This window comes from Argentina silus, assembly GCF_951799395.1.
Source record: "Argentina silus genome assembly, chromosome: 5".
NCBI lineage: Eukaryota > Metazoa > Chordata > Actinopteri > Argentiniformes > Argentinidae > Argentina > Argentina silus.
Genome location: NC_139659.1, coordinates 17,877,134 through 17,903,606, shown reverse-complemented (window position 1 = coordinate 17,903,606; position 26,473 = coordinate 17,877,134). Strand labels below are relative to the sequence as shown.

The following is a 26,473-nucleotide window of genomic DNA, read 5'->3' as shown; positions in this document are numbered from 1 at the left end:
AGCTCGGGTGGAGTGGAGGGCCTCCGTGACAGCGAGGAGAGCAGTTTCAGTAGAGTGCCTAGCTTTAAAGCCGGATTGGTGAGGGTCAAGGAAGTTGTTCTGAAGGAGGTAGTTAGACAGTTAGTTAGACGGTTAGAGACAGCACGTTCAAGGGTTTTAGATAAGAAGAAGAGAAGGGATACCGGTCTGTAGTTATGGACAGCAGACGGGTCAAGGGTTGGTTTCTTGAGAAGAGACTTGACTCTGGCTGTCTTGAAGGCAGCTGGAACAGATCCTGTGGATAGAGAGGAATTGATTATGGTGGTAAGGAACGGAAGGAGGTCTTTGGAGATGGATGGGAAAAGGGGGAGGGGATAGGATCGAGGGGGCAGGTGATTGCCCGCTTGGATGTGACCAGTTTTAGAATATCATCGGGGGAGAAATCTGATAAACCAGAGACTGGGTGTTGCACAGTGGGTTTGGGAGGAAAGGTAGCATTGTTGGTGAGAGGTAGAGGGAAGGAGCTGCTAATGATATCAACCTTCTTTTCAAAGTAGGTGACAAAGTCATCGGCAGACAGAGAGGAGGGAGGAGGGGGAGGAGGAGGGTTGAGGAGTGAGGAAAATGTGGAGAACAGTTTCCTTGGGTCAGAGACAGAGGATTGAATTTTGGAATGGTAGTATAAAGCTTTAGCAGCTGATGCAGATGAGGTGTAGTTGAGGAGGAGAGAGAGATAAGGGTCTAGATCATCAGGAAGACCAGATTTTCTCCATTTCCTCTCAGCTGCCCGGAGCCCTATTCTACAAGTTTGCAGGGTTTCAGACAGTCAGGGAGCGCGTGGAGTGGATGGTGCCGGCCTTGAGATCTGTGGACAGAGAGAGTCGAAGGATGAGGAAAGAGAGGACAGGAGGGTGGAGGAAGCTGCATCAGTGGATAGAAGAGAGAAGGATTCAACAGAGGGTAGGCCGGATAAGACAGAGGAAGAGAGAGCGGTGAGTGAGAGGGTGCGCAGGTTGCGACGAGAGGATACAGTGTGGGTAGAGACTGGCTGGGAGGGTGAGCATTTGAGAGGGAGGGAGAAGGATAAGAAATGATGATCAGAAACCGGAAGGGGTAACAGTGAGGTGAGAGGTAGTCAAGGCCACTAATGTCAAGTCCCTTCAAGCCAGTGATGGGCAACTTTGAAGCTGTTGGGGGCTGAATAAGAATTAAGAATAATTGAATAAAATAATATTGGGATGGATATATATGATACAACTTAATTGAAGTCATCAATCCTCATTCCTGACAGACTTACACCATTTAAAGCATCCTAAAGTAGATGATTTATAGTTTCCTCTCACAACCCAGAGCTGTATTTGCTTGTAGGCATACTTTTACCAGACCATTAGTGCACATCCAACTTGTGAATAATAAGATGAAACAAATAGCTAACATCACAGAAAAAAACATCTCCTTAAAGACACCCACTGTTTCAGTTTTGGAAGGCAGATTGAGAGTCTTCACTTTTTGTGTGTGCGATATCTATTCAGACTCTGTCTCAAGTGCATGAACTACAGCCCCCAGAAACCTCAGTGGTTTGGAGGTGTGGCCAATATGATAGACACAGACGAACATTCGGTTATCAGCAGCAGAACGAGCCTTATCTATCTATGTTTGGACTTTAAAATCATATGTTTAGCCTACAAGCTAAATGGTAAAGGTTCTCAAAGACCTGATTAAGGTGCTGAGGAAGGGGAGCAATCCAACAGTTTCCGTATTTTCGCAGTCCCTGTCTGTGGTCTGCCTCAAAGCAGCGATTCGTACAAAACAAAAGCCTGTGAACTTGTACTAGGCTACAGCCTATGTTATTTATAGTGCTTATTTTATTGGTTTACAGTTAAACAGCGACTATGGCTTTTAATAAATCTAAGTTAGCAGTCGGACTGTTAGTTGCAGGAATTCTGACAATTGTTTTCGGGACTGTTCTTGTATTCGTTGGACCTGTGATTATTGACGATCAAATCATAAAGGTAAGTGAACATGACGATTTACTTTTTCGGTTTTAATAGTCTTTGTCCCACCTGTCAATCAACGGTTTTAACTTAATTTGATAGCCTATATGATAAGAAACAGTTAATTGCTATTTCTTTCCTGGCTGCTTAATTGACATTGCAAGGGAATAGCTAACTGCAACCCGAGTGCTTCCCACTCGGTTGTACACAAATACATAGACGAAAACAGAGAAAGTTGAAATGAAGTCAAATTACTCACCAGAACAGAAGTTTGATCCGTTTCTTTCTGTGACGGTGGTGTATTTGGTTACTTGTGTCGGCTAATGCAAGCGCACACTTTCCCTTCGATGTGCGGCTTGAGGGGAAAGCGTGCGCTTTCATTTGCCGGGACTCCGAATACACCACCCTCGGAGTAAACGGATCAAACATCTCTTCTAGCCCAGCACCAACACACCTAATTCTGCATAATCTTAACGATTGTTGAAGGTGCTATTAGTCTGAACAAAGGTCACTATTAGCAAAAATGTCATTTTGATTAGTATTTGGATTCATCAAATGAACTGAGCTCATTTTAGCTAAATTATTTCATGCTGCCTAATATGTCTTGTTATGCAGAGTATTTTATTTATTGGCATTATTCTGTAGATGCTTGCACACCACTACAGAATAAGGGATTTAGCTTTTCAGCTTTCTGTATAAACCAATGATTTAACCTGGATTAGTCTGTGTGTTTATCAGTGCATAGTGTTTGACAGTGTATAATGGACATACAATGGAGCCTATATGACTGGAGGTCCCCATTCCTGGTCTAAGCATAATATACACTCCTGCTCTCTGTTCTCTCTCCCAGAACTTAGTGATTGACCCCAAGAATGAGATATCCTACACTATGTGGAAGGACGTCCCTGTTCCCTTCTTCATGTCTGTCTACTTCTTCAATATCCTCAACCCAGACGAGATGCTGCTGGGAGAGAAACCCATGGTGGAGCAGAGAGGACCCTATGTATACAGGTACACACCTATGGTATCCCCATACCCTAACCCTAGAGAGACCAGATACCCAACCCAGTTAACCCTGAAAACCATCTTGTTACCCCCCTATACTAACCCTAACCCCAACCCCCGAGACCTCTTCTCCCCTGCTACCCCCCTGTACAAGTTCTCTCCTGCTAATAAAATATATTAAAAAAAAACAAAAAAAAAAACGACTGCCCCTGGTGTGAGCATTGATTACTTTGTCTTATGATGACTGTTGGATAGATGATTCACTTACTTAAACAAATGTATTTGTTGTAAGTCGCTTTGGATAAAGGCGTCTGCTAAATGCCATAAATGTAAATGTAAAATGGTTACAGAGACAGCGCTAGTGAGTCTATTTCCCATCTTTGAGCAATTCCAATGGATAGGCTTACTGTATGTCAATGCCATACATCGTTGTTACATGAAGTTGTTAATATTGTGTTAGGGGGAAGATCTCAGCATACTGTAGAAGAACTACAGTACAACTAAATGATATGTACATAATGTGATTATAATCAAAGTGAGTCATTTATTCTCACAGTAATCGTTTTGCATTTTCCAGTTTGTCAGTTTTTAATAATCCAATGACGAATGAGATATTCTCTCATTCGTGCAAGGAGTTGATCTCTCTAGCAAGCTGATCAAGCGAGGCCACAATCTCAAACCATTGTCTCATGTTCATTTTCATGATTATTTTGTTACAAGGAGGGAACACAGATTGCATGTAATAAGTAGTTTAAAGTCGGTTGCCTGGCAGAACTCTCTAATCCCTAATAATTAACTAAACAGTACACACAGATGTACAGGGGAAATTGCGAATGCCGCAAATAAGCAGAATCGGATATTTTGCTTCCCTAATAACTTTGTCCCCAGGCTATTGCGCTTATAAGCCTGGAATAACAACGTCTGTCTTTAGTGGGAGTGAATTTACTGCGCTAAGTGTTTGTCATTATTTGAGGGGTGGGGTGCTGTCGGGAGATGATTGATCCAAGGTAAAGCCAATGGCTATGCGTCTGGAGTTTTTCCTGATCTTTGTTTTGGGTAAATGAAGGCCAAGTTTGATGTGATATTCCCCCAGAACTTCAGAGGATATTGGAGGGAGTGTCTGGGAACGAGTTTAGCTCAATCCAGATCAGTGGTTATTGTATGGAGATGTGGAGGCTGTAATCTGACTCATTCACTCACTCACTCACTCAATGACAGTCTAAATTCCCCTTTTCATAGATTTGGCCTCTTCTTTACCCTTATTAGTGTTATCTTAGAGGAGCCAACCCTATCGAAAGAACTTCACTGGCTAATATAAAAAATAGTTTGACCAAGTTTATCTATTATTATTGGCTGGGTAATTGATGGTTGGGATCAGGATGGCTTTTTGGACAAAATTGTTGAAAGTTGGCCAAAGGCCTGTGAGGCAGTTTTATAAGCTCACAGGCATCTGACTCTGTTTTTCCTATTTCTCCAAGGGCAAAGATCTGGCTGTTACTCCAGCCTTTTTGTCTTCAGTGTATTAGTTTGTCATGAAACTGTATAGGGTTGGGTTAATCAAGACCAGGTCAGTAGGATGTTGCTGAGTAGTTCCACAGATGGCTAGCTGAACGATTTAGATCATATCTCAAGTGCATTATTTAATGCAGGAGGTCCATGGTCTGCAAAACCAGGTTGAGAGATTCTTCTATAGGGAAATAAACTCTGGAACACACTTTCTGCAAGTTTAAAAAAACGTACCCTCTCTAAGTTTGAAAGTTTCCTTCCCCCTACCTCTCACTTGAGCTAATCGGGTTTAAATGATAATTCATCAGGAGTTTAGACTAATGAGGTTGCCTGTGGTTTCAGGAAGCGTATCCAAAAGGAAAATATCACCTTCCATCATAACGCGACGGTGTCGTACCGGGAATACCGGGAGTATTTCTTCGAGCCAAGCATGTCAGCGGGAAATGAATCGGAGGTGGTCACCATTCCCAACATGCTGGTCTTGGTAAGACAGTGCTGATCACTACACTTGCGCACACGCAAATGCTCATATGCCTCAAATGCAATTAAGGAATCTTGACCCCTTCATCTAACCTGGGTACAATAACGTTTCTGAATTCAACAATGCTACGTTGTTGCCTCTCCAAACAACAATAAGTGGGCTTATTGAAACAGATTGGCACCTAGACGTTTCCCACTGTATGTACTCTCTGTTTGCCATGTCTCACCTCACCAACCTCATCCACCTCTTTGTCTACCCCCCCCCCCCCCCCCCCCCCCTCACACCCCTCTCCTCTCGTCCTTCCGCGTCCCTCTCTCAGGGGGCGGCGGTGATGATGGAGAACATGCCGTATGTGGTGCGTCTGATGATCAGCACAAGCTTTAAGAGTTTTAACGAGGGACCATTCCTGACCAAGTCAGTAGGAGAGCTCATGTGGGGCTATGACAGTAAGCTGGTGGACTTCCTAAACACATGGCTGCCTGGCATGCTGCCATCTACGGGCAAGTTTGGCCTCTTTTCTGAGGTAAGTGACTGCTCCCCCACAGCAGAGAACTGACTGATCCCTAGTTTTAGAGACTTATAGCCTACTGTACATACTGTTAATCTGTTCTTATTGGGTCTTTAGTACTTAAAGGTCCAGTATGTAACATTCAAGCTTTCTATCAGGGAATGAGATCCCTTGAAAGAAATATTTCATTTAAAAACACTGGTTTTGCTTCGGAAAAAGCCTTATCTAAAATGGAGTATTCTACCCTCGACACTCGGTTTGCATTTAAACATGTTGTTACTGCCAGAGGTGTTCTAGGGACGTGGACTTTCGCCTTTCTGTCTCTGGTGGCTGCCTCTTTGAGTTGTGCGCTCATGCAGACACACCACAGCTAATGTTTAACACTGCCAGTCCATTTCAGACTTATTATGAGGGAGGATTTACTGTATGTTCAAATTCAAATTCAGTTTCGTCATGGTGGCCAGAGGTGGCAGATTTCCAGCAAACGGAGCCAGAGTTTTAAGACTTTGGGTTGGTTGTCTGTTGGGAGCTTGTGATGGCCCAAATGTCAGTCTGTGTGTCTGTTTCCTCTATCAGTTCAACAACTCCAACACTGGCCTGTTCACCATATTCACTGGAAAGGATGACATCAGGAATATCCACAAAGTAGATTCTTGGAATGGACTTAAGAAGGTAAGGGTGAAATAGCTATGAACTAGCTATGAACTCAAGGTTGATAGTGGTAGTATTAGAGTTAGTTACCTGGACCCTTACCCCTCTCTCTATCTTTCTCTTTCTCTTTCTCTTTCTCGTTCTCGTTCTCTCTCTCTCTCTCTCTCTCTCTCTCTCTCTCTGGTCTAGCTGTCCAACTGGAAGACGAGTCAATGTAACATGATCAACGGTACGGCGGGGCAGATGTGGCCCCCCTTCATGACTCCTGAGTCCACCCTGCCCTTCTACAGTCCTGACGCCTGCAGGTACACACACACACACACACACACACACACACACACACACACACACACACACACACACACTCACCCCCCCCTCTCTCTTTGGTGTGTATAGGTCTCTGGAGCTGGTGTACCAGCGTCCTGGCGTTATGAAGGGTATCCCCCTCTATCGCTATGTGGCCCCAAAGACCATGTTTTCTAATGGATCTGACTATGCCCCCAACGAAGGCTTCTGCCCCTGCAGACAGTCTGGCATACTCAACGTCAGCAGCTGCAGGAGCAGTAAGACACACACGCACACACACACACACACACACACACACACACACACACACTCTCCATAAAGCTTGTCTGGGTAGACAGGTGGGTGCTACACGTTTTAGTTAAAGTATCTGCTTTCATTCCCCCCCCCCCCAAAGAAATTTGAAATGTCAATATAAGTGATAAATATATATATATATAATATTTAAAAAAGCAGCTTTGACAGCAAGGTGCTCAAAGCTCTTCATTACCACCAAGGTGTGAGCTAGAGGGTGGAAGTCATTGGGTCACAGAAGATGACAGCTCGTTGTTTGTGGCAGATTTTCAAGAAGCAGTTGCTTATGTTCTCAGGGCCTGAGGCCTTTCAAACTCTAACCCTCTGAAACACCATTCAACACTGGAACATCTCCCACATACGTGTGTGTGTGTTTAGCAAAGGAGGACGATGATGATGACGGGGTTATTATTCTGTTATGCAGACTCTCCAGTCTTCATCTCCCATCCTCATTTCTTTAATGCTGACCCTGTGCTGCTGGACTTCGTACAGGGACTTCGTCCTACAGAGGAGGAACACGGCCTCTTCATAGATATCCATCCTGTGAGTAACACACACACACACACACACACAGCTGTGGGACAGCTGTATTCAGTACAGAAAGTACTGAGTCACTAATCGCCATGGAATCTTCCCCTCATCCTCTTTAGGTTATTTTCCCAGGTTAGATAACTTTTAATGATCTTAGATACAAGCACAACATACCAGAGTCAGTGTTTACCTCAGTGAACATCGGACACGTCAACTATGCCTTCAATTCAAACCACGACGACTTGAGTCAGGTGTGTTTGTTTCTTGTTGTGTTTGATCAAGAAGCTGCTATTCAGGACTGGAGCTGTGCACTTCTGATCAAGAAGTGTTTTGACTGTCACTGATAAACCTGAATGTTATCAGCAATGTGGCTGTGTGACCTGTGAGATAAGGTAATTGGAAATTGCCTTAATTTGAATTGTTTGGACATGATAACTGGATGGCCCCCATAAATCACAAATTGCCAGCTGAGTGTAGTCTTATGATTGAACCTTTGCTCTAGGCTGCTCTTTAGCTGGCCAATGGAGTGGAGCCAGTTGATATCTTGATTTTTCTTGTAATTGTCCTTGCTGGCAGATTGCTGGCAGATTGCTGGCCGAAGTTGCACAGACATGGTCATGGGGCCTGGTTCAGCAGAAAACAACGTTGTTGTGGAATGTTCAGATATGTTCAGAAATATTATGTAGAACAGGCGTGCCTCTAATGAAGTAGTAGTAGTAGTGGACCCTGTTAAACAGAGTTCCAATGTGTTCTTTGGTGTTCTCTCTCTCTGTCTTGTAGACATGGAATATCTTATCTTTCCCACCACCACTCAGTTTGTGTGTTTTATATTGATTGTAAAAATGTAGTGTTATCTAAATTAGTTGAGTAAACTTCAGCTGATGTGATAGCTTTGTAGACATGCTGTCTATTATGGTTCAAATAACTGTTGGGGCTAATTCCACATGTCATTGGAATTTCAATTCACACCCTGAATTGACTACATTGAAATGGAGTTGTCTCCCGTTGAATTGCAATTGTCTCTACGGCAAGTTAATGGAAAATGTCCACATTATCTCAAATGCCAGTATATTATTATTATGAGTGTGATAACATTGTGATACTTTTATAATACATACACTTGATGGATACCTGTATGCATCTCCTCTCCTCTCCTCCCAGCCCAGGCCCTGATAAACAGAAAGTATACACTCACTGAACACTTTATTAGGAACACTATACTAATACTGGGTAGGGCCTCCCTTTGCTCTCAAAACAGTCTCAATTCTTAGTGGCATTGATTCCACAAGATGTTAAACATACCTTTGAGATTCTGGTCCATGATGGCATGATTGCATCACGCAATTCCTGCAGATGTTTCAGGTGCACTTTCAAGCTGTGAATCTCCCAAAGGTATACCATATCCCAAAGGTGTTCTATTGGATCCAGATCCGGTGACTGGGAAGACCACTGAAGAATAATGAACTCATTGTCATGTTCATGAAACCAGTTTGAGACGACTTTTGCTTTGTGACATGGTGCATTTTCATGCTGGAAGTAGCATTAGAAGATGGGTAAATTGTGGCCATGAAGGGATGCACATGGTCAGCAACAATACTCAAATAGGCTGTGGCATTCAAGTGATGATTGATTGGTATTAACAGACCCAAAGTGTGCCAAGAAAACATTCCCCACACTATTACACCACCTCCACCATGAGAAGGTGTACAGGTGTTCCTAATAAAGTGTTTTGTGAGTGTAGAGCATTATCAGCAATGTGTCAGTGTCACCTGTGAGATAAGGTAATTGGAAATGTCCAGTTGAGTGTATTCCTATTTTTGGAACTTTGCTCTAGGCGGCAGGGGTGGTGGTTGGGTTCACCACATAAAACTTACTCTCCAAGCCGGTACAAATGTGTCATGACTGTTGAAAGCTAGGGGAAGCGTAAACTTTGCTGCTTCTAAGCCTCTGTCCCTTGAACATGTCATGTGAACTGAACTGTCATGTTATAGCTGTGACGTTCAGCTTAAGAGTGCCCCCCCTGACCTAACGCTATGCTTCAGATGTGCTGTTTGGTGTTCTCTTTCTCTATCTTGTTTAAATGGAGTAGAGGTCCTTATCTTTACCCACACCACTCTTTATGGTTTACATAAATATTGATTGTAAAGGTGAGGCCTCTAAGCCTTAGTTCACTGATAAGATAAGATAAGATAATGCTTATGATCGCAGACTAACCGAAGAGGACAGAGCATAGATAACACAACTTTCACTCATTTAAAAGTTACGCAAGCATGATGACCAGGGGATCATAAAAAAATTGACAATAAAGTTGCTGGTTATGATGAAATGGCATGGAAGTTCATGAAGTTCGTGCCATATTGAACCTGATCACTTGGTATGTTTTAAGCAGCTTCTCAATACATGTCTGTAATGCTCTGGTGCTGGCATTGTTTGCGGGCTGAAGCGTGTTCTTGTGTGCTTCTCGTCTTGGTAACTCGATCGGCAGAGACCTGCCCGGGGCTGCTCAGGGGCTGACTTTGGCTCACGCGTTCTTCTCACGTTGTTCTTAGACGGGAGCGAATACTAAGCACATTCTGTGGGTGGGCAGACCAAAATGGCGACGAGAAGGTACGCATCTTGTTGGCGGATTAGCGACATGAGCTACTACTATTGAAATGAATCGGGTGATGTCAGACTTCAAATAAATTGATGACCACACAGACACAGCAAAGCAGAATACTCTCATTCTAAATCCCCATTGCAGGGCGTTAATTTGCGGGCAAGCACACTACCTCCAAGCACACTACCACTTCCTATGCCATAGGGGTCCAGACGTCTTGGTAGCTTGGAGGCCATCATTTGCTCACATACAAGGACTCTACACAAGCTAAATGAAGGCATTACTTGTCATTCAAGGTAGTTTTTATAGTATTTTCCAACTACTAGTTGAGCAATCCAGAGATTTGGGGGGAGAGAGGGGAGGGAGACTCCCTGTAGTGGGACTAACCATCTGGGGTAAGAACACAGTGTGACGCCTGACAGCCCTCTGGGTCCCATTTGAGTCCAGCCTGGTCCAAGCCACAGCCCTCTCAGCCAGAACCCCTCTCACAACTAGAAGTGAACAATGGGAAGCTCTGTTCATCCTCAAATGACAGCTGAGGCAGGTGCCAAGTGCCGTGGATGTGTGCCGGGTGTGTGTGCGGTGTGCTTGCGTTTTTTTGTGTGAAAATGGCTCGACAAATAAGTGTCATTGATTTGTTGATTGATGTTGCGTGCACACAACCACACTCCTGCTACGGGTCTGGCTTTGGTCTTGTTTGTGTCTTTATGTTGTTGGACGCTTGTTTCCAGGGAGTCAACTCCAAAGAAGTATTTTTTTGAAAACAGTGTTCTGGAATTTGTTAGTGAGGATCTCACAGCAGTACAGCTGATACTCACTGAAACTACCATGTCTGACACAATTTCACAGCATGGCTTCCATATCCAGATTTTAACCACAGAATGTTAGAATGGACAACAGCTGAATTCGAATTTTACTATGTATACCGCAGGACATTAACATAGCAAACAGTAGGTGTAGTTTGTAGTATGCTAGCCTACGTTTGAATTTGAATTAACTTTATTAAAACAGTTTGTTCAATCCGTGGGCTTCCGATCGTTGTAAGTGAAATGATATTTAAGCCATGCAGAGATCCTCTGTCCGCACATGTAAAGGGATTTAGCTGAGCAGTATAATGTCAAACTGCTGTCTATTAGTGTACTAATACAGCGGCGTATTCCTAAACTCCTCTTACGGGATGCTGATATCCATCATCTGGCAACAAGGCTATTGTTTGAAATTCAATAGATTATCAGTGAAAACACACTCATTGTGCTCACAGTACTCACAGAATAACAATTGGCTAATATACTCAAGAGATACTGTCCATTTATCTCTTGTTCTATTATCACATGCTGTGAAATGTGACTGTTCACACAGAAAATTGATAAAAAGTCCTGCGTTTGAGTCACATGAGCAGGCATTGATTTAATAGGGGGGGAGACAACTCTCATCACTTTGTGAAAGGTGTCATCTAGTACTTGTTCAACCAACACCCTCACCTTTCTTTGTCTTGGATATTTAAAGTGCTGCTGCTTATACACACACACACACACACACACACACGCAAGATTCCTACTTAATCTTAAACAATCAATAGCCGCTTTTTGACATTTGACATTTATTTGACATTTTTGACCGCAGTGCCAGTGCATGCCAAGTTTTACTACCGGCCAGCTAGTTCTCAAAGCCTAGTGCTTCGAGCCCAGTTAACAAGCCTGTTTGAATTTCCACAGTTGGGCTTCCTAGTCCTTTCTAGTCTGCCCTGTAGGGCTTTATAGTATGCCCTGTATCTCCAGTTTATTTACATTCTGTAGTTCGTAAGGGTTAAGGTCAGTGAACTATGGAGACACTAGCAACACATCAAATCCTCTGGTTTTCCAACAGTTTAAGCACTTAATGACAATTTGTAAATGATGAGTATTTGTAAGAAGCTCCTATTCAAATCTATTAGATTGTGTCGTTACAGCCAGCTAACTTGGATTATGCTTGCCACCCACCAAGTTTGCTAGCCAACTGAAGCACTTGAATGATAAGAATATCCAGCCCTCGCTCTAAACTGCGCCCCTAACCCTAACCCTCATAAGGACCAGTTGGGTAGGCTAAAAGCCCACGTTTTAAGCACCGAATATGCCTGGAGTAAGCCCTGTCAGTGCATTCAGTAAACATCTCCATATGATAGGGCAGGGCAAAGTGTAAAGTCTATGGAGGGTAAACAGTATGGCGGTTATTGTGTTGAAGGGTTGTGGTCAGGGTTATTGGACATTAGCTGAAGCCTCTCCACGTCTGTTATGTTGTTAAAGGACGTCTGATTAGGAAGCCTATAGCGTTTCCAATAGCTTGAGTGTTTTATAAGAACAGGTCTGTAGTCTGGTCTTCATCACCACTACCTTTGTTAGTGAGCCATGCTGAGTCATATTGCCAGTCATATTATTAGGTGGCGTTGTTTTGGATCCAAGTAAGAGTGGAATGAAACGAGCCCATGTCATAAAACCCTGTGGTTATTTTGTGAGTTTGTGGGGGAGAGTTGTATTCCTTTTGTGGGACTAGCAAGCTCTCTCACCAAGACAAAGCGGGAGGGATCTTTAGTACCATCTGTTTCCCTCTTTCTTTTTCTTTTTTTTTTAATATAACCCTACAGTACATTGGCTGCAACTCCCGATTCCATTCCATGTCACATAGTGTATATGGGATATAGGTTGTCATTTGATGTAGCCATTATTTACTTGAATGTTGGAGCACTGTTGGAACACTGCCTCTATTAACCTATTGAATCTGTAAAGGTATTGATGTTCATCAGTGTTTCTCCCTGATTGATTGATTGATTCGTGTGTGTGTGTGTTTCTGTCTCTCCCTCCCTCCCTCCCTCCCTCCCTCCCTCCCTGTAGGAGACTGGCATCCCTCTGAATGTGTCCATCCGTCTACAGCTCAACTTGTACATAAAGCAGGTGTTAGGAATCACGTAAGATGACAATAACCAATAACAATAGTTTACCCCTTACCTCAGCACCTGACCTGACCCCTATGCCATCTGCCGGTAGCTCATCATATACATGTAGGCTGTGTCAGGAATCACGGAACGTTAAAACAAACATTCTAATTTCTCATCTTGCCAGGGAGAAATGAACTCAGATGCCCTCTATAGGACTAAATCCCAGCAGGTGTTCCCAAGTGGTGTTGTGTTGCTGTAAGCTCTGAGCCTGAATGTCTTTGTATCTGCAGGGAAACGGGGAAGATCTCAGAGGTGGTGATGCCCATGATTTGGTTTGAGGAGGTGAGTGTCCTATACAGCCTTTTTAATGGGCTCTCTTATACTGCTGGACAATGGCCCATAGCTCCACCTCAAATCCCAACTCCAGGCGCCCAAACCCTACCCCTTGCCCTAATAGCTCCACCTCCCACCTCCCACCTTCCACCTCCTACCTCCCACCTCCTACCTCTACTCTCTCGCCCGGTTAACTTTTTTTTTTTTTTTTTTGTCGCTCTCTCTCTCTTTCCCTCTCTTTCCCTCTCTTCTCACTCTTGTCGTCTCTTACTCCCTCTCTCAGAGTGGGTATATAGATGGTCCTATCCTGGACACATTCCACACCGTCATGGTCGTGCTCCCAGAGGTGATGGTGTATATGCAATATGCCTTCATCGCCCTGGGCCTGGTAACTGCCCTAGGGGCCATCCTGTTGGGACTCAGAGAGAAGAAGGTAAGGCTGACATGGAGCATGGACACGGCTCAGTGTATTTGTGTGAAGGCGATTGCACTGATATGTGCACATATATATTGTGTTTACATATCCATGATTGAACCTCTACGAGTGCTAGATGTTCAGAAAAGGAAAAAGCATGAGGTTGTTGTTGTTTGTCAGTTTGCACGGCGTTGCATGCAGAAACTGATGCACGTTTGTACTAACAATTGTAACTCCAAGACAGCTAAGTCACTTTCCCTTGTCCACTAGAGAAAACATTCTCTTTCCTAACAGATGTGTGCTCGGAGGAGCTCACAGTGCAATCCTGTAATATTGTGACACTTGGAGAAATGGTCCCATGGTCTAGTTAGGGTTGGGTCTGTTCATTAAAGGCGCCGGTGAGGTCATGGCCTTATGGCGTGACTCTCGTTAGAGAGATCGGCTCTGCCATGATTACGTTGTTGTCCAAAGGCCTGGATCTCACAAAGCAAACTCAATAAGTTAACCAGTGAAATGTCATTAACACTTAACTCTCAATTTCCATACAAGTCCGGAGCCAGACTAGGCCCTGTAGTGCGTCTATACACTTTCACTGTATTGCTGCTAAGAGAAATCTTTGTGCTCTGTGCTGCAAAACAAAATGTTCCTCATGGATGATAAAGACTCATTTTCAACGAATAATCAGATGGTTCCTTACCTTGAAAGTAGTCTATGGAACAGGAGAAACCGTAAGCCATGGTTCAGAGTTGTTTAAATAGCCACTACTCAGAGAACGTTAGCCACAGCTAGCAAAATAACAATAAACCTCGAAGATTTATGAGTGGTATAACGCATACTGGCTATGTTGTGTAAACAAGCGCGCACTATAAATGAGTTTATTGGACGAGAGACACAGTCGGAATCCCTTCAGTGCCCCATGCAGAGGCTAAATTGGTCAGTGATTTGTTTATTATGGTTTGATGCAGGGGATCCGCTTTGTAATTTTGTTTTTGCAGAGATATGACAAGAAAAAGCTCCCCACAGTCCTACAGAACCTCTTCAGTGCCCCATGCTCAGGCTAAATGGGTCATTGATTTCTTTATTATGGTTTGATGCAGGATGTCCGTTTTGTATTTTTTTTTTTCTTTTTTGCAGAAATCTAACACGAGACAGCCCTTCACAGTGACCGAGAACCCTGGGGTTTGTCAGCATTGCTTGACTGTTCCAAAAAGACAGATTTCAATCATCACAATCAGAAAGCGGATGAATATGATTTACCCCGCCAGATTTTTCCCAAGGCATTTCATGTGTAGATCTTACAGATCTTATTCATTTGGGATTAGCTCCACCTCCATCAGTTTTGCTAATACTTATCCAATCTTTTCAGATGTCCACAAGTGTGCAGAGAGTAGAGGCTAGGGACTGGTTTTGGGTTTTGGGTGGAATCCTGGCCAGCCCTTGATGGGGGGGGGGCTGACAGTCAATCAAAGGTCATACTAGATCAGTCATGATTGTCTGTAAGTGTATCATTCATTAACCAATCGCATGTATCCTGGATTATCTGCATGCCCCTTCCACAATCCATAACTGCACACAAACACACACTGCATGAACTGTCCATCCCTCTCACATTCACACACTCTCTGCACACTGATTAAAACCCTGAGGTTGAGCAACTACACACTGAGCTTCTGGTGTCTAATGTCACTGTCAAATCTGTGACACGCCACTTGACACGCAATCAGACTGCACTGAGGCTTCCTGTAGCTTTGCTGATGAGTAAAAGTCTGGTTATCTTCTAGGCATTCGATAAAGAAATGGTAAATGGCACAGATGCCCACGGAAAACAGGACAAACTTGTCATGAACGACACAGGTGGGTCTCAGGCCGACATTGCGCACAAACACACACACACACACCCCTACCATCAGACATTCATCATTTATCCCTCCCTGTGTACTGTCCTCCCTCTCTCATGCTGCCAACAGAGGTCAGTATGTCCCTTGTTTGTCCCTTGTTTGGCAGTGTGACTTTTGAAGTGTCATCCCAGATATTGTAGCATGCGTATTTAACCTACCAACATTCATATTCTCTTGCAGCAGACCCACCTGTTGAGAAATGGGATGTTTTTTAGTTTTTTTCACACCATGGTTGTACCCCATAGTGTACGGGTGTACCTCCACCTTTACGAAAGGTTTTCTGTCGTTTTTCGTCCGACTGAACGCCACCCTCTTTCAATGACCAGAGGCGATGGTTACCATAGACCGTGTTGACAGGATATGATGCTTTTCAGGTGTCCCTCTGTGAGCGGTGAAGTGACGCAGGTGAAATTGATTCTGTTAAGTGTGTGTGCACGGTATGTGTACGTTTTATAGCCGTGTGTGTGGTGGAGAGTCATCATGTTCTTTATACTCTTTGAAGGGAACAGCGGTTTACGTGCATGTGTTTTTTGCGTGCGAGACAGATTGGAATATTTCATGGGGATTATATTGATGGGGATTATTGATTAAAGCTTTTTTCATCTGAAATGTAATACGCTGTAACGAATAAAGTTCAGATACAGGGAATAGTTTTCCTCCTCTATCCCAGTATTGTGCTCTATTGGATACTATGCACCCAGTGAATGCTAAGTGAATGTTTGTGACGCATTAGCGATTAGCAGTGGGAGTATAACACAATGTGCGATGTCTCCTCCTGTTCTAAGGTGAAGCGTGTGTAAACGAATATGGATTTAATTCACTGGACCTGAACCTCTAATCGACCTTCATTCTCCTCACATTACTGTGACAGCACGCCACTTTGGTATGCACATGAGAACCACTATGAAGGAGATGACACTTCATTATTATCGTCAAGAGAGAGCGAAGACACAATGTTTTATAGAGGGATTCACTGCAGACAGACAGAGAGAGACATTGAGAGTGGTCAGCTGCCTGTTTTCGCCACAAACTAGACTTGAAAAGACCCAGCTTGTCTTTAGGAAAATAGATCTCTATTCTCCCACTGTTTCTCCTCTCATAGAACATTCGTCAATGCTCTGTCCCCTGTCTCTATATCTATTCTCACCCTCCACCTCTCCATAATGCCACCTCTCTCCTCCTAACACAGATAAACTGTGAGAAGGCTGCCCTGCCAGATGCCAATGTGACGATTTCACCCAACGACCAAGACCCTCTACTACAGGATGAGATGGACTAACATGCGTGTACACACACACGCACACGCACACACACACACACACACACACACGCAAACAAACCTTTCAACCTCACACACAGTAGGGGTCCCCAAAGTGTGTGTTTCATGAAACTTAAAAGCAGTAGACCCCCCCCAAACCACTGCCATCTCTACTGTATGTCAGCCACGAGACTGGTGCTGACTGGTGCTGGTGCCGACCTGGTCGGGCGACTAGGCACTGTTGAACAGAGGTCCCCTGGGGTTTGGACCTCTGTGTTGTTCAGGACCACCCGGTTCACAGTCCCACCCCTGGCCCTGTTGTCTTTCCCTCTGATAAGAAGGTGTCAGTCCCCCCCACCAATGAACATTCACTCTCAGATGATGCCATCATGGTTCATTGCAAACAAGCATCACAATCTCTGTTATAATGTGAATTTCAGATTTTCTGTCTGTTTCCCTTTCTTTGTGTCGTTCTACTTCTGAACTTGTGTTATCTGCTAAAGCAAGGGTATTCAAATCCGGGCTTTGGGCTCTGCAGTACAGCTTGTTTCCCTCCTCCAAAGCCTTGAAGCCCAGATTTGAATACTACTGTCCTAAAGAGTGTTATTGAGAATTTTCAAAACAATTCTGTTTTTGTTTTTTTCATTTCTCATACCCACCAGATGAAGGAACCAAAAATGGTTTGATTTACTGTAGAAATATAGCTTTATAAAGAGTAACAGAAATGTCCCTCTGCTATTGCCATAGGCACCAATAACAACTGTTGAGTGTTTATTTTACTACAATGTGCCTTCTTATGGGAGAGTTCTGCTTTGCCCAATTCCAGTTCCAAACCAACCCTAGCCCCTATACCTTGCACGTCCTATAAGGACTACATAGCCTCAATATGATACTTCCAGTTTGCCCTCTGACAGTCTAACACAGATGGACTGGTTTTGGGCCACATCGATTGTTTTCATCTAATCTCTTAAAATTAGTTGAAAAAAAGTTTAATTGAAATTTCACACTTACTTGTTGTATATTGGATACAATAGCAGTGTTATAACTGTGGTTCCGACCATATATGGATTAAATGTCAATTTATAACTGTGGTTACGACCATATTGATTGATTAATTGTCCATTATTGAATGAATGAATGAGAAAAGCATAGCATAGAAACACTAATGACCTTATGTATTTCATAAGGGTCCGCACAGTATGCATTTCAACCATATATTAACTTTTTAGTAATGGATGTCAAATATTACATGTATGTGGCGATGCCCTCCTGTACTGTACCTTAGACACCCAACTAATTAGATTGATTAATGAAAAGTTCTGTAAATAATAAATGTGCCATGGGGTACACTTCTATAACATTGTCTGTTTCCAGAGTTATTGGACATAAGACGCCCTCTTGTGGTATAATTAATTTCTCTGAGTGTGTGCGTGTGTGAGGGTGTGTGTAGGTGTGGGAGTAGTATTCTCTTCACAGCTGAGGCAAATATACTTTTACTGTTTATTATTACACACAAAAAGTCTATATGTTTATAAGTGTGTGCGTGTGCGTGCAGATATGTCTGTTGGTTTGTGTGTTAGATGGTGTGTGTGAGATATGTTGCGCGTCAGGGTGTTGTTTTGATGGGAATGACCCCTGTGATCAGTAGTGCGACGATGATGATGATGATGATCAGTATCACCACAGTCACTATGGCAATGACCAGCTTCATGTTCTTCCTCTTGTATGAACGAGTGACATTACTGGATGTGCTCAGGAAGTCCTTCGACTGTAAACACAGACAAAAAGGAAGGCTATGAGAGAAAGGAGAACAGAGATGGCGGAATACGATTTAAAAAGAGGAATAAGGCTACTACTGCTCACTGAATTCTCTACTGTCTATTTATTTGTACTTATTTGTTGGATTGGTGGAACTTTTGATGTGTATCATTTTAGGGAGATAGGAAGATGAATGAGAGTAGAGAGACAGACAGACAGACACAGACAGACAGACACTAACCGAGTCCTTCAGTTGACTTGCGATGTTGTTCAGGTGATCCAGGGTCATGTCTCTCTGCAGCATGCCTTCCATATTCAGCTTCATCTTGCCTGTGACCTCATCCAGAGAGTGATAGAGGGATTGGATCTTCTTCTTTTCAGGACCTGTGTCCTCCTTTCCCTCTCCTGCATCCCTCTGTCCTTCATCCTCCTTTTCTTGCCAAGGACGGGCAGTCTGCTTACAGGGGACACAATAATCACTCATAATGAGCGTAAGCAGGAGAGGTGCCTATTGTGGTGGAGGTTTAGTTCAGTTGTTTTGTTAATTGTTGTTTTTGCACATCCATGTACAGTAGTCACTCAAATACATGATACAGAAGTAGGAAAAGATAAATGTAAAAAGCAGATGCATGCATGGGACAACACAAAACTGGCTTGAAAGATCGTTTCTACTGATTAACCCCGTACAATACTGACAGGTAAGAATTCCACATGCAGTTAGGTGAGGACAGGTAAGACATCTACAGATACATAAACATACAGATGTGTTGGCAGACAGTACCTTATGCCGCTGATGTTCATGTTCCATGGTGTGTTCAGAGGTCACTGTTCATTCAATCAACTGCTGAACTGCTCCTGTGTCTGGTAATGTCTATTGGTAATGTCTATTGCTTCCTGATTCTTCACAGTCATTCTTTCGGTAAATTATCTATCTGTTAATCCTTCACTTTTCCCGTTTCCTTCTCAGACAGGTTTTTCCACAGATACATGACAAGACAATACATGTCCGTGTCTGTCTGCAGTTTGAGTTTTGTATGCTAGATGGCGCCAGAGTAAAGTGAATGCTTGCTGTTGAGGAAGCAGGAACAGTACAGCTCCAAACATACCCAAAGCACCTACAGCATATACAACTGTATACTGCATAAACTGACCAAAACCACAAGATTTTGGCCTCATTCATTCATGACAAACCAAGTCCTCCTCTTCTTCTTCCTCCTCTTTCTTGTCCTTCTGTACTTCTTCCCCCTTCTCCCCTTGGTCCCTGTGGAGCTCTCTGGTGATGTGACTGATGGCTGAGCCTTAGGGGAGCTACAGCCCACAACACAATGATACAGCTCTTAGATCTCCCACTGTACTGAGTGAATTACTATGACAGAGGGAGAGACAGAGAAAGACAAACAGATCCTTCTCTCCGGAGAGAGGCAGAAAAAGAAAGAGCGATGAGGCCTCGAGGAGTGTTTGTCAATGAACAAGAGATTAGAGAACCTGAGGGGAGGGGACGAGAGAGAGACAGACAGAGAGAGGGAATGAATAAGGTTAAGGAAAGAGAGGAAAATGAAACGAGACAGCAGTCAGAGGAAGTAATGGGGGAAGAAGGTATTGAAGCTGAGAGATCAAAAAAGAGAGGGGGAGAGATACATAGGTAAGGGGGGTGTGAGAGAAAGGCCAAGTGTGGAGAAAGGCTGAGAATGTGACAATGATCAGCGCACCTGATGATGGCATTTAAAAGTCCAAACTGTATTACCGTTATGATTGATGTGGTGTCTGTCTGTCTGTCTGTCTGTCTGTCTGTCTGTCTGTCTGTCTGTCTGTATCTGTCTGTCTGTCACTACACCTACACACACACCTACACACACACACACATCTTCTGCCACCCCCTGCTCTGTTCTCCATCTCCCTTCATCTCTCTTGTTCTACCGCAGGCTTACAGAGCTCTGAACACCTGGTCAGTGAGTGAATTTGTGTATTTTTGTTTGCGTGTACGTGAGTATCTGTGTGCTTGTGTATCTGTGAATTTCTATGTGTGTGCATCCAGGTGCAGGTGTGTATCTGTATGTGTGTGCTTGTTTACAGATGCTAGATTTGTTCTTGCCCTCTATCTGAACCCTATTCCATCCCCCCGTCATCTACGGTTTGAAGTGTAGCTAAGATGACAGTGCTAATGGGGACATCAAGCAGACCCTATAAACCTGGTGTCCCCTCAGAGGCTTTAGAAGTGTGAAGACCAGTTGAGAAAATAAATGATTTACATTTACCTTGATGTGTAGCCCAGGTGCTTGCAGAACTCAACTGAATAATTATGTTGGAGCCATATTCATGTTGGCCAAAGATAATATTTGCTTCGTTAAACCAAAGAGACAACTGCATTTCGTTGTCTCTGTACTTGTACTCTGCACAATGACAATAAAGTTGAATCTAATCTAATCTAATCTAATCTAAAGAACTGTGTGACCAGTAACAAAGGAACTGTGAGTATATATAAATAATTTAAAAAAATCATGAATTACTCTGAAGCGGTCTCATTGGAAATGCATTGAAGCTTTCTCTTCAAAAGGCACAAACAGAAGTAGGTATGACAGTGTTGAAAACATAGCCACTTGAATTGAAAATAGAACCCCTCACACACAAGTGTACAGTACTGTGTTTGTTTTCTTCAACCGGTTTCAATGGATCACTCCAATGTTTTGTTCATAAGTTGGGCCAGATGGATTCTACAGAGGCATCCTTTTTTGGGGGATTCATTCTAGATATTACAACATTACAGGACTAGGATGTTGTGTGTAGATCAGACTGCGTTTGCTCTAAACATTCCTACATGTTTCTGTTATACGGTATGCTGATTAAGATGAGTTATACGCTGCTGTAAGTACAGTATATGTCCAGGGTGCCTCGCCTTGTTGCCATAGTGACTAAGTCCTGTTGTCTTATTTGTTGTTGAAGACAGAGTGACTCAGTGACCTCGGTGCTGGCATATCCTGATGCCTCATACAGGTAGTATGCAGAATGCAGGGCGGAACACAATGTCTGTACCACACTTTGAGCTGTAAATCCCCCAGTGATTCTGACGTGGTGACAGGGAGGAAACATTCTGGGAAACACGTAAACATCACTTCCGCACAAAGGAAGAGAGCTGCACAAACCATGAGAGCCTCAGCTGAGGCTGATGGAGGTAGAAATCGGAGGACGGACTGGCTCATTGCATTGTAATGCATGGAATGGAATGAGGAATGCAGTTACAATAAGCCCTTCCTCCAATTCCTACCTTCTCCAGCCTCCTGTACTCCTTCTTTCTCTTCGTCTTTTCCCCACTCTCTTCTCTGTACTTTGCGCCAGTTCTGTAGACACACACACACACACACACACACACACACACACACACACACACACTCTCTCTCTCTATTGTAATCTTGGTCAGTGGCCCAGGACGACTGATTGTTTGTCATGTGTTTAATAGAGTGTTCTGAAGGCCATTACATAGCAGACGGGGCCAATGCCAGTCTAAACACACACACACACACACACACACACACACACACACGTCTGGCAGGACGTGCAGTCACAGGTGGCTGATGACGGCTGGCTGTTTACAATGGCCTTGTTCTACTCTGGGTCCAGAGACATCAGGCCTATTCTCCTCCCATGTGAGCAGTAATCAACAATCAAAATCAGACTGGTCTTGTCCGGGTCCAGGCACCTGGTGGTTAATCACCAGAGAATGTCTCAAAAACAACCTGGCAGAAGAGACGGTAGATTTGGAGAACAAACGAGAACAAATTGATTGAGTTTTTGAGTTTTTGAGTTAACTGCCTGTCACCCTGTCGAATAGACTGTCATTCTGTTGGCTCTGTAGTTGGGTCTAACTAGGAGGATAACGTGGAGAAACATGGATACACATAAGTCAACAAACACAACTTTCGTCTCATTTCAACCCCAGATAGTCTACAGTAAGTTGAGTGCAATACATTTTGAATTCACATTCATTCAAAAATGATTAGCCTAAACTGGTGGTTGGCTGCCTGACGTCTGTGACCAGTTGGCAGACAGGAGTTGTTACCAGGAGCCTCCTGAGAGGGCTCCATAATAACACCAAAAGGAGCCACCCTCCCAGTGTAAATATACCTGTCAATCACCCATAACGCTGCAGGCCAGGGCCAATGGACTTGAGGGTTCTCACTATGGGCGGGTTCGGTGTGTTCGGCTGACAATAGAATGTGTTCCTGATTAAGAGTGGCATCCAATCTTCCACTAAATACTGTATGTTTATATCTCCCTGCCATCATCCACCTGCCAGCCAGTATCTTAAATGTGTATTAATGCATTAGCATTTAGAGGATGGACTGGCCTCTCCAGAGGGAGACAGGGAGAAGACACTCAGACAAGGTAAATGATGAACGTCCTCTCCTCTCCTCTCCTCTCCTCTCCTCTCCTCTCCTCTCCTAACCTCCCCTCCCCTCCCCTCCCCTCCCCTCCTCTCCTCTCCTCTCCTAACCTCCCCTCCCCTCCCCTCCCCTCCTCTCCTCTCCTCTCCTTTGTTCCCACCTTCTACCCTCCTCTCCTCTCCTTCGTTACCACCTTCTACCCTCCCCTCCCCTCCCCTCCCCTCCTCTCCCCTCCCCTCCCCTCCTCTCCTCTCCTCTCCTTCGTTCCCACCTTCTACCCTCCTCTCCCTCTATCGTTCTCCACTGTCACTTCTACTTACTCCTTCTCTCTTTTTTGTCCCTCTGTCCTCTCTCTCTCTCTCTCTCTCTCTCTCTCTCTCTCTCTCCATCCATCATTTTCTTGATACCAGGCTACCAGCCATCAGTGTTTCAATCGTCTCACATCATTCTCACGTCAATGTGGTGGTCCTTCTCTCTCTCTTTCTTTCTCCTCTTCATTTCCTTCTTCACCGATACTCTCTGCCACCAACTCTAAGCGCTCCCACTAATACATTAAGGAGAAGCCATTTTAGAAAGGTGATGAGAAGTACCTTTATTTCTTGTGCACCTCCAGCTATTTTAACATTTTGAGGTTTCTGAAGGTTTCGGACTGAATACATATTCATCATTTTCTCAGGTAGTCACGTAATGATATATACATATATGTCATGTAAATAGAATGATTTAATTCAGTAAAGCACGTATATGAACACAGTAAAGTGGTTGGCAGGTTGAAGTCATGACTATAAAGCAACACCTTAATTGCACTATAAAACCAGATACAGCACATTCATACAGTAGTTTCCATATACATCAACTGTATTGACACATAATGAGATGATAACATGACAGTATATTGACCAGAGAACATGACTAACTAAAAGGGCTGTGATATTGATCACAGAAAATAACATTCAGTATAGTTCACGTAAAATCACAGTTCATTGACCATTTATATGTACATGTACTTTAGACAAACTATCACATCATATTTGTGGGAAATTCCCAGAATAATATATGAGCCAACAGATGCCCAGGCATGACAGCTAGATCTCATCTGCCTCTGAATGACAAGCAGGTGGATACAGTAGGACTGAACAGAGTCAAATCTTTAGGTCTGGCTGTATAAAGCAGCTGGTGTGTGTGTGTGTATGTGTGTGTGTCTGTGAGTGCTAGAAACACACGCATACTCACTCACTCACACACGCACGCCCGCCCGCCCGCATACACACACACATTTGGGCACAGATGCAGTTGGTGGGTGTCCAGGCAGGTGTACTTCAGAGCCAGAGTGGGCATCAAAGCAACCTTCGCAACCACCAACCCCAACCCGCCCCCCCCCACACACACACACACACACACACACACCTGGGCATTAGATGAATGCCTGACATGCCACACCAGGCCTGTGAACCAGTATATATCTGTGAATATGCACAGAGGAGCTACAATCCCTGCCCTCACAGCTGCCAGTGTGTGTGAGTGTGCACTTTATGCGTTTATATGTGTGTGTAAAACATACATATTAATACTGTATATAGACATACATCATTTAGACACACACAAACAATGTTTTGTATTGCTAATGAGTCTATCTGAGATGGTTATCTCAGAGAGCTCTGATGAGCCACTAATATAAAACTCACACTAACGATATGTGAACAGTTGTAAATACACACAGGCAGACACACATCAATTAATACGCACACACACACACACACACACACACACACACACACACTACTACTGTAGATAGACACACAGATACACATATGAATACACTAACCAACTTAGCAATAATAAAGCACATCCACACACACATGTACAGCAAAGGCTCATGCAGCTGTTGTGTCTCTTGAAGTCTGAAATAGCATAGCTCTGCCCCCTGAGGTCTCTGTCTACGGAGCCCCAAACCCTGTGTGTGGTCAGATGGCATGATAAAGGGGGCTCAGGAAAGGGGAGAGGTGTATTTGGGGGGGGGGTGAGGTGTGTTTGGGGGGGGGAGAGGTGTGTTTCACTCTCCTTCTCCTCTCTTCTCCCCACTGACCCCTCTCCCTCTGTTTTTTTCTCGCTGGTCTTAACCTCGATCCTTCCCTCTATATTTAGCTGACCTTTGCCCTGCCCTCATAGACATAGTTGCGCTCCACACAATGTCAGGACTAAGGGGTAATCCTCTCTAACAGGTGCTGGCCCAACATGTACACACACACACACACACACACACACACACACACACACACACACACACACACTAACAGTAGACACACTCGCACATTGCATGCCATCTCTGTCCCTGTATACGAAGCACAAACACACCATTGGGGCAGTGCTGTTGCTAAGGGCAGCGGAGGGTCAGATGTTCCAAACACAAGCATACTGTTCCAGAATGCAATGTCGGTTGGTGGGGGTTGGTGCCACGTCCTCCACTAGGTCTGGTTTTATCTGGTCTGAGGTGGTCTTGACGAGGAGTCTGTTCTGTAGTGCTGCAGACCAGGTCAGTACTATAGTCATCCAGGCCAGCTACCTGTTCCGCATGGTGGTTGGAAGTGCACTAGATATTAGGCCAAGTTGTTAGTGCACTAGGTTGGGTTGTGAGTGCACTAGACCTGGTTGCTATTACGCTAGGCTGGGTAGTAAGTGCACTAAACCAGCTTGAGCCAGGTTATTAGTTCACAAGGCTAGGTGTTAAGGTTGTGCACAAGACCAGATTTTGAATGCACTCGACCAGGTGATATCAGGTTGTTAGTGCACTAGGCTGGCTCTTTAGCAGCCGCGTCGTTAGCCCACCGTGCCAGGTTGTAAGTGTGCTAGGCCAGGTTAGGCCCGGGTTATTAGACTTGGTCTTCAGGAGCCTAGTCCAGGTTTTGTTTGCAGTAGTAGGAGGGGCTGGTCGGGCTCATAGGGGTGGGTCGTGACGTGGAGCCGTTGGAGGTGAGCACCAGGGATTGCTGGCTGAGAGGGGTGGTGTTGGCTGGTCGCTCTGCCCCACACCGCTCTTCCTCCAGGGGCTGGAGAACTGTGGACACACTGGTCTCCATCCGGCTGGCCCGATACACACTCATCTGGCACAAACAAACAAACATACATAAAGAGTCCTCTGGCATGTCAACTTGTGGTCCACCAAGTAGGCATGGCGATCCAAACACACCTGGGTCTGTATGTAGCGGGTAGATTTGAGCTCCAGTCCCTCGTAAGAGCCGGCAGGGACGAACGGACACCAACAGAACACCTGCTGAAACCCTGCCCTGAACCTACAGGAGAGAGACAGAGAGAGAGAGGGGGGGAGAGAGAGAGAGAGGGAGGGAGGGGGGAGAGAGAGAGGGAGGGAGGGGGGAGAGAGAGAGGGGGGGGGGGGGGAGAGAGAGAGAGAGGGAGGGAGAGGGGAGAGAGAGAGAGAGGGAGGGAGGGAGGGGGGAGAGGAGAGAGAGGGAAAAAAAATATGTAGAGAGGAGGTTGAAGGATATAAGAATAAATAGTTCCATACAGTCTCAGACAGACAGACAGAGAGACAGACAGACAGACAGGCAGACAGACAGACAGACAGACAGACAGACAGACAGACAGAGAATGAGATCACCTGTCGTTGAGACAGCAGTAGATGATTGGGTTGTACATGGTGGAGCTCATGGCC

The 26,473-nt window shown here is 44.4% G+C and overlaps 3 protein-coding genes across 5 annotated transcripts in view; 1 reads left to right on the top strand and 2 right to left on the bottom strand.

Annotated features, from left to right (window-relative positions):
- The first annotated feature begins 1,601 nt into the window (after positions 1-1,601).
- On the top strand, positions 1,602-18,044 carry scarb1 (scavenger receptor class B, member 1). Of its 2 annotated transcripts, XM_083669641.1 has the most exons (13): positions 1,602-1,991; positions 2,824-2,984; positions 4,827-4,968; positions 5,285-5,488; positions 6,050-6,145; positions 6,314-6,429; positions 6,521-6,687; positions 7,146-7,264; positions 12,719-12,792; positions 13,053-13,104; positions 13,379-13,528; positions 15,292-15,364; positions 16,598-18,044. In XM_083669641.1, the coding sequence occupies exons 1-13, from the start codon at positions 1,872-1,874 to the stop codon at positions 16,606-16,608; spliced, it is 1,485 nt and encodes a 494-aa protein (XP_083525767.1). In that variant the 5' UTR covers positions 1,602-1,871; the 3' UTR covers positions 16,609-18,044. The 2 variants fall into 2 exon arrangements, with proteins under 2 accessions (XP_083525767.1, XP_083525766.1); XM_083669640.1 differs by lacking the exon at positions 15,292-15,364.
- A 110-nt stretch (positions 18,045-18,154) lies between these two features.
- On the bottom strand, positions 18,155-19,361 carry LOC310804443 (synaptobrevin-1-like). 2 transcript variants are annotated; one of them, XM_083669681.1, is made up of 3 exons: positions 19,206-19,361; positions 18,666-18,878; positions 18,155-18,434 (listed from the first exon to the last, which is right to left on the bottom strand). In XM_083669681.1, the coding sequence occupies exons 1-3, from the start codon at positions 19,230-19,232 to the stop codon at positions 18,273-18,275; spliced, it is 402 nt and encodes a 133-aa protein (XP_083525807.1). In that variant the 5' UTR covers positions 19,233-19,361; the 3' UTR covers positions 18,155-18,272. The 2 variants fall into 2 exon arrangements, with proteins under 2 accessions (XP_083525807.1, XP_083525806.1); XM_083669680.1 differs by having other exon boundaries at positions 18,666-18,881; positions 19,206-19,332.
- Positions 19,362-25,694: 6,333 nt separating this feature from the next.
- tacr1b (tachykinin receptor 1b) overlaps positions 25,695-26,473 on the bottom strand; it is a gene marked incomplete at both ends in the record, with an annotated part of 6,367 nt that continues 5,588 nt past the window's right edge. Inside the window, 3 exons of the mRNA XM_083670780.1 lie at positions 25,695-25,904; positions 25,991-26,093; positions 26,420-26,473. The exon at positions 26,420-26,473 is cut by the window's right edge and continues 143 nt beyond it. Of these exons, the coding sequence (XP_083526906.1) occupies positions 25,695-25,904; positions 25,991-26,093; positions 26,420-26,473 (367 nt within the window). The remainder of the gene's footprint in view (positions 25,905-25,990; positions 26,094-26,419) is intronic.

Bases quoted from the DNA above. Each gene is read 5' to 3' on its own strand.
- scarb1 (XM_083669640.1), top strand. From the start codon at position 1,872: ATGGCTTTTAATAAATCTAAGTTAGCAGTCGGACTGTTAGTTGCAGGA. The intron at 6,688-7,145 runs GTAAGACACACA...TCTGTTATGCAG, and splicing joins CGTCAGCAGCTGCAGGAGCA to ACTCTCCAGTCTTCATCTCC. The intron at 12,793-13,052 runs GTAAGATGACAA...TTGTATCTGCAG, and splicing joins AAGCAGGTGTTAGGAATCAC to GGAAACGGGGAAGATCTCAG.
- LOC310804443 (XM_083669680.1), bottom strand. From the start codon at position 19,232: ATGGAACATGAACATCAGCGGCATAAG. The intron at 18,882-19,205 runs GTACTGTCTGCC...GTCCCCTGTAAG, and splicing joins ATGAACATCAGCGGCATAAG to CAGACTGCCCGTCCTTGGCA. The intron at 18,435-18,665 runs GTTAGTGTCTGT...CTGTGTTTACAG, and splicing joins CAAGTCAACTGAAGGACTCG to TCGAAGGACTTCCTGAGCAC.